A 12,626-nucleotide genomic window follows, 5' to 3' on the forward strand; every position below is an offset into this window, starting at 1 on the left:
CGTCGGTTACATTTCCAATTTGTCTAACGAAACGCCGCATTCGCTCAATGACGGGAGTTGTATCTTCCTTTTACAGAGAATTGATGCATTCCAAGTTAGCTTTACGCGTTAAATATACGTATACGCAATACTGAAGAATTTTCGTTGGGCGAATTTCAGTAATAAACTGTCATAAAGTATGCATATAAAATTATATATTATTTATAAAATAAATCAATCTTTTTGCAAAAATTACAAAATTCAACAGTGATGACATAAATTTAATTATTAATGATAATGTAATATAGCGGTTGACGTAATTGTAAATAATCAACGAGGAAAGGAAAGGAAAAAGATTCTGCTAGATCAACGTGATATTATAAAAGAAATATTTACAAGGTTAATTAATATTTCCAGCACTTACTAGACGTAATTGACCTAATTACTTTCTCGCCATCTTCTCTTCCGTTCCTTCCACCCTTTCCATTTCTTTATTTTAATCTTATTTCCTCTTTCTATCTTCCATCCTTCTCTCCTTCCAATTCTTTCCTTTTTCTTTCTCACGTTCTTTGTCTTTCAATATTCCTTTCTTCTCACTTATTTTCTCTTAAAAATCATTTTTGTTACGTTATAATTTTCTATAAGGCATAATTAATAATTAAATATTATAGCATAATATGGGTGCCAGTTTGAGTCAGGTCTCGGTTCGATTAAAGTCAAATTTGAGTTAGACTCGAGGTTTTGCGAGAAGATATCGTAAGAGATGTTGCGGCAATCTCTTTGGCTACGAGTATCTGACATCTTCGCGCATAAAACGAGATTCTTAGCACGGATTTCTAACGAGCAACTGAATACGGTTCGTTGTTTGAACGAGAAATTACATCCTCAAGCGATTTGCTTGATTTGCTATAGCTTTCGTTCCTTGCTTGCTTCCTACAGCGCGATCTCTGCGGCGAAATGTTACTTTCTGCTACGTTGTTGCGATTTTAGAGACATTTTTATTCAAAATTTATTTGCAACCTGGAAGCTGTTCTTTTGTTCTTTTTCATTCCTCTTTATTACTCTTTCGTATCGCAAGCCGCAACTGCCTCTCTGTTATTTCTTTTTATTTCTGACTTTCTTGCTGCTAATGCATACTCTAGTCACTTTTTTGTTCTATTACATTTCACATTTTAGTAAAAATATTGTAATGGACGGACAAATTTGAACACGAAATATTCTCGTATACCTTTACCATTTTAAGTTTGTCCAGAGTATAATACCTAATTTGCTTTAAAAAATTTACAGCTCCTTTCTAAATAATTGATTTAAAATAGTCTAAATAATTTTCTTGGATAACAGAGATGAGTAATTATCTTGTTTCCGCTTTGATACTATACGTTGTACAATTATTGTGCGATACTTATCCAAACAGACGTTCTTTTCGAACTGTAGATTGTTCTCTTGCATTGACACGGCGATACTTGATGCACTTTTGAGAATTTATCACCTCCTAGAGATAACTTGCTCCCCTGGCGGCGATTTCACCAAGTAAGTTCTTTGCAGCTGAAGTTTCGAAGAAGAGCATTTCAGATGGAATCTCTGCCGAATCCCAAACTGTAGCACTTTAAAATACTATATCGTTACTGCATTACTCGCAATGTGAAACGTAATGACATAACTGTTATTGGCCATACGTAAAATTACTTTCTTTCGCTACTATTCACCTTTTATTAGCAAGGTCTGAAACAAAGAACGTAATGCCGTGATAAAAGAACGAGCTTATAAAAAGGGATTTATATCAAAGACTCGGTGGAACCACAGATAATGAAAAATGTCATTTAAATATCTTAATACGCGTATCTTTCGTTTCTTCTTATTTTTGTATCGCGAAATAACGGTGTAGATGCGATATTCGAGTTTCGTAATGAAAATAAATAATTTAGAACTTATAGAGAAGACGGTGCGTCTTATAAAATCTCCTACAGATGTGGAATTCTTTCGATTCTTTCAGCACTCCGATGATTGAAGTATCCATCCTCCTTGGACGTTCCAACTTCTCCAATTTCTTCTCAAGTGGAGTGTTTTCTGCTTAGAGTATCGTTGATGTATGCTGGTGGTAGCTTACGAACAAGTTACTCGAAATTGTGTTGTATTTTCCGACAGAAAAATGATCGATGGGCTTCTCCGGAATTCGTAACTGGAATACGTATCTTATAACCTAATCCCCCAAATTTTTACGAACGTGCAATCTGTATGTTTGATAGGTAGATAGATTATTTTTTGTATTTTATTGACAGATACACAGTGTTAAATAAACATATTCTATGTAACACAATTATAATTATTGTATACTACATATATATAGTACATGACAAAATGTTTGAATTTAAAAGACGTGCCATTTTGAAATTAGATACTTACAATAATTATATCATAGATATATACTATATATAATATGTCATATACGTATAATATAATTGTCGTAAACGTGTGATTTTTAAATGACACGTCTTTTAAATTCCAACGTTTTGTCACGTAAAAGATATTTATTTACGATTGCTGAATATTTTATGCATTCATTTTAACAGAACAAATGAACCCTCGAAAGGAATTCTTACTTTCCAATTTCAACCACTACTATTTCATGTCAACAACCTGCGTTTCCCTAAAACCTCGTCCCCTCGTGACACCCTAAATAATTCTTATCATATTCATTCTTAAAGCATTCATTTTCCCACTCTAACTCTAAACCTCGATGTTATCTCCACGTATCTTCTCGCCCTTGTCGCGCGTTTAACAGGGTCAATTTGTTCAGCGGTATAACTACAAAATGGTACAACAAAAATAAATTAAAATGACATATAGAAAATTACACAATGTGTTTATTCTACAATGAATCGTTCAAATCTCGTAGCATTCGTTATTAAAATTTCTATGAAAAATTACGAATCAGCTGTTCTGATTACTCTCGGAACTCCACGCTGTAAAAATGAAAAAACCTTTTCTTTCTGGCATAAAAATTAAAAATAACGTAACAAACGATAGACGCGTCCATCATCTATCATTACATTTATGTCTACGTTGATTGTCGTCAGCGAGTGTTTTACTGCACCACATCTGGTGCCCATAATACTATTTTCCAGAGTAATAACAGATCGTGAGAAAAATAAGCTTTTAACCATTTATCTTACAATAAATCGCTCAAATCTTTAAGTATTCGTCGTCGTACTTCCATACGATCTATGAAAAGTTAGACATTTTTCATTTTGTCCGTTCTATGATAGAAGTTCTATTATTGTCACGCAGTAAACATTTATAACCGGTTCTCTTTCAAATAAAACTTAAAAATAACGTGACACGTGGTAGACTACGCCCATAGCCGATCATCGCATTTATATGTGTCTACGTTGATCGTCGTCATCGGGGTTATTATCGAACCACACCTGGTGCTCTTACAGCTATTATCCGCAGCACTAACGGATCGCGAACCTTTTACGATGGCCCGAACGCATTCTCCGTGATGCTTCCGTGGCCACTAAGACATCCTCCATTAAGGATAAGTAACGGGGGAAATCCTTACGTCCGATCTCAATGCACGAACACCCGTAGACCGTACAACGTTCTACCAGTCGCGCTAATTCACGGAGACAAAGTAAACGCATTACTCTTGCGGTTTAACGCTGCGCAAAGTACTGATAGCGTTCGAGGCTCGCTAGGGGATCGACTTGGTTAACCAAGATTTCATGGAAACTCTAACCCGTGCCCCGTTCGTGATTTAAAAAGTCAGAGACGGTGAGAGATAGATATTACAAATTTCTTCGGTTGTATTTTTTCTTCTTTTTTTCAAAGGAATGGAGAAATTTAGAGGAGACCGTATACAAATGAAAAATTCTTTGATTTAAAAAAATTTCGATGAGAGTTATACGTATATTAATTCCCAACCGAGAAATTATTGCAATAATTTGTATTATATTTATATTTCTGTCTATATTTATGTAATACGATATAATATATATTTATATAAACTTTATTTATATATTAAATTGTAAGCATGTAGAAAATATTACAGGAGTTGAGGAGGAATGAGTAACGAAATTTTTAATTCTGTGTTTAACTGTAGCTAATCTTAAACTTGAATGAAGAAATCTGCTCGAAACACACTACTGTGCGTATTTATAAGGATTTTGTAAATTCACAGCAAATTCCTTTAATTGTACGATGAAAGCATATGATAAAACGTGTGAACATTAGGAAACGATAAACGCGTGACAATTGTACGATAAAAGTTGGAAGAAAGCTGTATGTTATAAGCTTATCTCGTCAACAAGTTTCAACAGAGGAAAACTACTACGATATTTCAACAATTTTTTGGCATGTCATCTTGGTTAGACATGCAAACATAAAGAGAAATAAGCTGACAAGAAGTATGTCTTTCGCGTTTACGACAATCATTCGGGTTGTAAGCGAAGAACCCCTCGAAAATATCCCATGGAATATCCGGAATTCCAAACTCGTCCTTGTCATCGAATCGAGGGGTTGAAACTCGGTGTCTCGAATTGGCTGCCACTTTCCTTCGAGTCTAATCGAACCGTATATGACCATTTGCGTGTACAGCGTTTCGCGCAAGAATTCGCAACACGTGGTTAACCGTAAACCAACGTCGGATATTTCGTTGTTTACAGGACTCTCGAAGTGTTTGTTCGATAAGTAGAACCGTCGGTTCCCGTTCTAATCGGTTCGTGAAACGAAATCTTCGTTGAATAAAATAGTTAAAATTTTTGAGGGAGCAGAAGACTCACAAAATTGTAGAATGCGAATGATAACACGTCCGAATAAAATTTGTTAAAATAATTGTAAGTTACCTTAATATCGTTTTAATCTTTATCTTCGCTGGATAAAGTAGTTCAAATGATTAAAGAGATTCGCAAATTTTATGCAGTAAATGATAACAAGAAATAAAACTTCCTTTACAATTTGAAGTTATCTCGATGTTATTTAAAATTTATATTATTACTCGAATTTGCTGGTACGAATAATACGGTTCAACAATAAGGTGCAACAATCGAGTAAAAAATGTTTCTTCGATTAAATACGAACGAACTAGAATTATTTGAAGCTATTTTAATGCTACTTTGTATCGCGATTATTTTCATTTCAGTTTTCTTGTTATGTAGCTACTGGTTTAGTTTCATATTCTCATTGATCACTTTAAAATGAAATTTCTCTATTTGAAAAGCTTGGACGCGCGATAAATGGGTCTTTGAAGAAGATGCGATATTAATAATATCTGCCAAGAATTTCACGTTTTCAACGCAATACGATACCTTGGTTATTTACATAAAATTAATTCTTTAGAAAGCCGGTTTCAGCTAGAGATTATTGAGCGTGCATCCAATATGCGCGTCAAATATTCCAAAGTTTACACGACAAACTGTAATACATAATATAATTTTCGATTATCGTATACGTCACACAGAGATCTATCTGTATATTACTGTAGCTCAAATTTTCATCCACGTAACTAGAGAACTAAAAGAATTTTCCTTTTGACTATACATTGATAAAAAAAAAAGAGAAAGGAGAAGAGAGAAGAGAAAAATTGAATAAACCGAACGAAGAATACGATCCACGCAGCAATGCTATGGATATTCGATCGCAAATTAATAATTGCTCTACTATGATAAGGATCTCTTCCAGGTAGATCTTACGTCGCAGGTTAACTCTATCGCTTCTATTTTCCAGAAGACTCGAGGACGGTTGCACAACGACCAGCAAACTGGAGAAATTAACGAGTTTCCTTTCGAACCTCGCTGTTCGCTCTCCACTGATCAAAGTCGCGTTCGGAACTTTTTGCGACATTCTACGGCTCATCGAAGTCCCGAGTGTTCCTCGTGAAGAAAATTCTCATTGTATCAGGAGAAAAAGAGAGATAGTGAGAGGGAGAGGGAGAGAGAGAGAGAGAGAGAGAACACGCGTAACAGGTATTTACCGTGCTCGATGGCACAGAAGCTGCTTTGATGCAGTCTGACAGGCGGCGATGAAGCCAATATCGGCGGAATAAATTGGAATCGTGAGCAGGCTCTCGATATTTCTTTCGAAATCCGCCGGAAGCCATCGATGGCGACGCTGTCGTCGATGAAATCGCGAACAACGCGGCCACTGATAAATCAAACGTCTGCTCGGCGGCGACAATGTCGACATCGAAATGGTAAATACAACATGGAAGAGACGGGGAGAAATCTTTGCTAACGAGAAAACAAAGCTAACAGCGACGAAGACGATAGAGACGTTGTCTTCTCTCGTATCGGTTCGACGATCGTCGTCTCGTTGCTCGCTCAGCTGCGTTCCAATTTGCCCTTCGGTTTAATTAAGAAATCAACAAGATTGCACGAGCATTCGTAGGGGATAATTCGAAAGTTTCGCTCGAAGCGTATAATTGACCTTTTCCTGTCTCTTTTTATTCCTTGTTAGTTTACTTCCAACCTTCTGTTGGGGACTTATTATTTGGTTCTTGTTTGTAGATGAGGTTTGCGTTAGTTGACGTGACTTCGCCGTATTTTTAGGTATTAACGGTCAGATTGATATCTCGGTCAAGCGTCTAAGGCTGTATTGTCGTGATTAAGAGGAAAGCGGAAATAGTTTATCTAATAATGAAAATAAACGATACGTCAGAACATTCCAATGTTTGCTCATCCTTCGAAACAAAATTCAATGTTTTATTGAATGCCTTTGTAAGTAAGAGGGAACATGCGCTCTGTTGTCTTTAATGGAACATAAATACCAATGTCCAATTACGTAGAGAAAAGAACCATTATCCTACTTTGAATATTCTTTGAAATCACAGCAAGAAACTCTAATAAGAAATTACTATCGAGTAATACAAAGAAAATATTAAACTTATCTTGCACGTTGTTGAGCTTAATATTCTTCTGCGCAGACTCTTGCCACAATAATAACAAAAATAAAAATCACCTATTCCCTCGCCTCTATAACTATTTTCGTATGCAAATTCGCTAAACCCCGTCGAAAAGCACAGGGCAGGCAAACTTTCGTTTTATCGAAATTCATATTGCAATTTCAAGTTTTATTCCGCGGCGACGTTGTATGTTGCCCAGTTTCGACAGACATCGCGAATTTCTCTATATTTGCATCGGTCGAATGGCCGCCAGTCCTCGTTGGATACGCATCTCGAACATCGCAAGGACGAAAGTGCATACCGGCGCGTTCTATCCAGAAATATTTCATGTAACCCAGGACTGGCAACTTCGACCAGCGACGTGTCCTCTCGACTTTGCTGTTACGGTTGTACATCGGGGCGAATCAGTCGCACAAAGAATCTTCTTCGGCGTTTTTCAACTTCCTTCCTCTGTTTTTATCGGAAACGCGGAGAAACGCGGAGTAGCTCGCCTGTCATTCTTTGTTTCTGTTACTTTGAAAGCAATCCCCTAATCGAGTTACTTCTCAATAATTTTACGCGATCCGAAAGATAGAAACCTGTGTATCGTTTTATTAGATTTAATTCTTTTTGTTTATCGCGCTATAGTTATTACATCGTGGATATTTACAGATATTGTAGGATGCACGTAATACGATGAAATAATAAAGCGAAGTCTTTATTTGACCTTTTTTTAGCGAGGAAAGGTGTAAATTATTACGTCGAACACAGTGAAAAAGATTATATCTGCTGGAATATCTTATTTGAACCTTCAAATTAGAGCTGTCGTAAAATAGAGTTATGATGGCAAATGTCGATTAAACGGTGATTGAAAAAAAGTGGAGGTAAAGGAGTGTACAAATAAATAAATTAATCGAATTTCTAAAAATTTCTAAAGGCGATGAAATTTCTAGTCGCCTAGTCGTCTAGACGATGAAAAAGCTGAAAGTCTCCGGCGAAAATGATGTGTCAGAATTAACAGAATTTCGTCTTTTAGTTTTATTGGAAATCTTCCATTGGTATTTACGACATCTATCGTTTCAATTCTAACGAGATTTAAGTTTTATTTCTGTGGCTGTGTTCATAAAAATATGAATTTTCGTAAGAACTCGCAGTCTAGTCGATGTAATTTCATTATTACATAATTGTATATACCAAACAATTGGTTTACAACTACAATTATTAGTTTACAATTACGATGTACGTTCTTTCGTTTCAGATGAAAGTGAACGAATCTAATTAACCACGATTTTTACGAACAAAGCAATTGTAACTCCAATTCTGAAGAATTGAAACAGATAAGTAAAATGGCTTCAAACAGTCCATTTAGATAGACCGTGGTAAGGTTCGTGCGAGCACAGAACCGAAAATACGCGATAGAAATCTTGAATTTTTGTTTTACGTTTTACTTGCGATCAATCGTTGCGTGAGAGAAACCCATAAATCATACAAACGATGGTGTACACTTATTTAAGAATTTAATGGAGATCCTTCTCCTAGAGTATAAGATTGTTCAACTGTGCATTAATTCTGTTTAGGATCGTTTATTAACGTCACTCTTCCAGTGATTTGTCATATACGATGTAGGAATTTAATTTCGAATTTTTGTTCGTAAATTTCAAATAAATCAGATTTTTTCGTCTATTCATAGTAGTGTTCGACACTTATTGCTATTGTTATTATCACAAATATGATAATGCATTATATAAATACTGTGAAATATAATTACTATACCTTTTTAATATTTTTAACATTTTAATGTAGCAATAATTATTAAAATTAGAATATGTGTTCTCAAAAGGGAAAAATTTCAGAAATTCCATGAAATAATTGATGCATTCGAAATAAAGTTCGAGATTTTGGTAGCATGTGCAGCAATGATATTTTCAAAACGGTTTGAAATCTTCTTCGAGATGTCAGATATTTTAGAATTAAATCGAACATCGGGAAGCTTTGAATTCACGGATTATGATCCCGTGATAGAGAGATATATCGAGTAAACTCAAGCTTCGGGCACTCGAAAGTAACCTAGTTACCATCGACTATACTCTAATCGACGGAAGTTTATCGAGTATAAATTATTTAAATAGCCCAGTAACTTTGTTGTACGCAATTTAAGAATTTCCTAGCTTGTGTACATAGATCATTTATTAGAAAAAGCGATAATACTTAAAATTAATAAAAAAATACTTTAAGAAGTAAAAAGATATTTTGCGATAAAAAAGAAAAATATTAAACAGCATAGTTCGATACAAATATTTTCCTACTAAAAGTTTTAATTACATTTTATCCTCAGAAAATAGAAAGTAAGTACATTTAAATAAATTTCAAGCTTTTGACAGTAAACAGATCGCTTATTATTCGACACATCGAACGATCAAATACCTTCATCTAATATTTAAAATATTGTAAACGCGTTCGATTTGATTTTGTCCTTGTTAAAATATTTTCATCGATAGCTCGCTTTCTCGTACAAATCGTAAATTGCTCTCCAACAAGCTCGATTATAAACGTTCGATTACACACGATTACGACGCGATAGCTCTTTAGAAACTTGATTTCATCGACGTTCGATGCTCGATCTCGAAGATGCCCCATCTGCTTCCTCGGAACTCATTAAAATCTCTCGTGCACATTGTCCACTTATCATCGAAATCGATGATTGGATTTGATTCTCCTTTGCCACTCTTCCTCCTCTACGTTCCACCAATTAATTCGTTCTTCATAGTTATCGCATAAAATCTCACGTATATATATATATATATATATATATATATATCGTTAAAAACTGGTGGATGGAAACGTCGATACTTTTCTTTCAAACGATAACCCGATAATTTGCTCTTAGAGACTGTCCATTGTTAACTAAAAAGAAAATATGTTTGCCTGTTAAAACGGGTACTACACAAATTCCTGAATGTTCTTTAAATTCACACGTTTGTAGAATCGTGATGTTCGCTAACAGTCAGAATTAATAATTTACGCAAAGTTAAGGTGACATGTACGTCAGCTGTTAAGAGACATACGTGTGTTTGACCATAAGCTGTCCTATTTCACTTAAAGTGGTTTACCTTACTTTTCTTTGCTCTTTGTTTAAACCAGTGATCATATGTTGTTATTTATGGTTGTTCCTTCTATGTACATATATTGTGCTTGAAGTAAAAATTGTCTGAAATAAATATCTTCCATTCTTTCAATTATCAACGATTCAATGAAATCTTTAATCCAAATGTATATTTTAATCCTTTTAAACTTTTTCTTTTTTATTGATTAATTATCGTTTAATTTATTATTGGGAAAAAATATGACACCCGACGTTCTTATTTTTAATAAAACTACCAAAGATTGCAATACTTTTAAAAGTGATCGATTAAATCGTCGTGATATGATCCTTTTTAAAAAAGCGATGGAAGAATAAACGAATTGTTTCTAGCCACGTGCTTGAACGTAACATTTGTTCGTTAATCCTATAAACTTTCTGTTGTTGTCTATTTGTTTCTAGCTCCGATCAAAATATTTGCTCGGCAAATATTTGTTACCGAATGTTGGAACTCGACGCCATCGTGGTGGCTGATTCGTTCGTTAAAAATTGATAATCCCGCAACATCGCACCTATGAAACGCCTCTTCGAACGAAAACTCATATTCACCCGCGATACGTGCTTCATTCGGAGTAACCCGCGAAAAAAGGAGATCGAATAAAATAAATGCGAACAAAAACATATAAAAAGAAAGGAACTATCGTGGAAGCGAATGAATCCCATAACATAAGGACAACAATGTACGTACATGAATATGCAAGTGAAATATTCACGAAGGTTTGGCGATGAGAAAATCCCACATAAAAATGGATTTATTAACCATTACATAGACGATATTTCAACGTGTGAATGTTTCGTCGCGATTGCACACATATTTGTTTAACGATCGACGAGACTCGAGATTTACGAATGTTTCTTTCTCGTTGTCTACTTTCGTTCAGCGATTTTATCGTTTCGAAGGCGGAGAACAATAATTTTGACGTTATCGCAGCGTGTACTAAGTTGGAGCACTGGCAAATATCATTCGTGAATTCAGCTTTCGGATTCCTGTGCAGCGTAGGTATGTGGTATACCATTCGTCGTCATTTCAGTTAATTAAAGTGACCTTAGGCAAACAGGATTAGTATGGTTAATTGGAAAGCTTAGTAGAACTTAGGGACAGACAGATTAGACTATCAATGCGTAGTTTGTAACAGAAGCATACAGCTCTCTGGCGAATCCTTCCTTGAGATTAATTGCTACGTATTCAAATTAATAAAGTTTCTCCCATTACCTATGCTTTCAAAGCGAAAGATTGCAACGTACGCGACAGCTAATATCGACTGGCTTGTTTACTATGAAATCTTAAAATGTTTCTTTTAACTCTCTGAAATTACAAACTGTTTCATCAACAGGAATTTCACGTCAATTTTCTCGCGACACGACAGAAAATGAAGGTGAAGCGAAGCTTCAAAGCCTTCGCGCAACTTTGATTTCACTTTGCAATACCTTCGTTATATTATTCTTCCACCGTTTGCGCATACGTTACAATCTACCAACGTCTGTATCTGTTTAACTTTTTATAAAAAAAATCTTTCATCAAGAGCGTAAAATATAAAAACAGAAAATTTGTGCATGCTCGTATACCGAAGCGTGTGAAAGATACGTGCGGAAGTTCAACCTGTTTTGCCTTCACTGTGAATGAGAAGCTTATGTTACACCTTTTTTTTCTCTTAATTATCTAATTGTACTATTGTAACTAACTTCATTTAAGTCTATCTCCTAATTACTAATCCAAGTCGAAGATTGCCTTAAAATTTAACAACATATACGTCAGCAACAAAATCCTCGCGTTCATTTGTTCGTAATAAAAGCTTGCGCTGAAACGAACTTCTCTACGATTCCTTCGCCATGCATCATCTTCTATCGCTCACAACTCCTCCAACATTCTCCGAAAAAGACGTTTATCCATTCTAATCTAAGAGACCTCGGAAACATGCCAATCGCGTCAAATACCTTGCAGATGTATTGAAAAGGGTCTACTTACCCGGAAGTGGCTTGTATGTCGACTTCCGGCCAGGAGGGTCTCCTCCGGCAGAACTTCAAAGGCGGTCGATCACCGGAACCGGTGCTTCTTCGAAAAGAGCCAGCCCTGCGGGGCGACGTGCTGCCCGATGCGCTTCCGGCGGCGGGGTGCACTGTCAGGCCGGGGGCGGAAGTGCACTCGAGGGTCCGTCTGCGCGCCGACAACGACCGCCCATGAGAACTCGTCGCCGCTCCCGGTGGAGGCACCACCTGAATCAGTGAACAGAGATCGAGGTGTAATTAGTCGTCGACTCGGCTGCCTTTAACGTAGAAATTACGAGCGAACTGCGTTTATCCGTCTCCAAGATAATCGATGCGATGATATCTACTAGGAGATGATATTGAGAAAAACGAAGTCCAAGTGTGCACCGTTTAACGACGGAAGCTTCAGGCTTGGCCCTGACAGATTCAACGTTTGCAGTGACGATAGTTCTGCAAACGTTAAATAGGCAGAATATGTATCCGTAGTCTGAGCTTTAGATGGCTAACAAATTACGAGAAAATGTATTTGTAGCCTGCAAAAGATTCTTTATCGCTAGGTGTACTTGGTCGGAAATTAGTCGAAAGCGAGATTGGAACGTGTTCGTATGTTCATCAAGATATTTCGAACGAAGCGGAATGAGTAAA

The 12,626-nt window shown here is 36.1% G+C and overlaps 1 protein-coding gene and 1 long non-coding RNA gene across 4 annotated transcripts in view; both read right to left on the reverse strand.

Annotated features, from left to right (window-relative positions):
- The window catches only part of LOC126919498 (BAI1-associated protein 3), a 120,227-nt gene that overhangs the window by 60,222 nt on the left and 47,379 nt on the right, over positions 1-12,626 (reverse strand). For all 3 annotated transcript variants that reach the window (XM_050728838.1, XM_050728818.1, XM_050728828.1), the window contains exon 3: positions 11,962-12,209. In XM_050728838.1, coding sequence (XP_050584795.1) covers positions 11,962-12,209 — 248 coding nt within the window. The remainder of the gene's footprint in view (positions 1-11,961; positions 12,210-12,626) is intronic.
- On the reverse strand, positions 7,871-11,953 carry LOC126919549 (uncharacterized). The gene is made up of 2 exons (XR_007711693.1): positions 8,630-11,953; positions 7,871-8,565 (listed from the first exon to the last, which is right to left on the reverse strand). It is a non-coding gene; the product is annotated as an uncharacterized LOC126919549 (long non-coding RNA).

The sequence above is a fragment of the Bombus affinis genome, chromosome 1, assembly GCF_024516045.1.
Source record: "Bombus affinis isolate iyBomAffi1 chromosome 1, iyBomAffi1.2, whole genome shotgun sequence".
NCBI lineage: Eukaryota > Metazoa > Arthropoda > Insecta > Hymenoptera > Apidae > Bombus > Bombus affinis.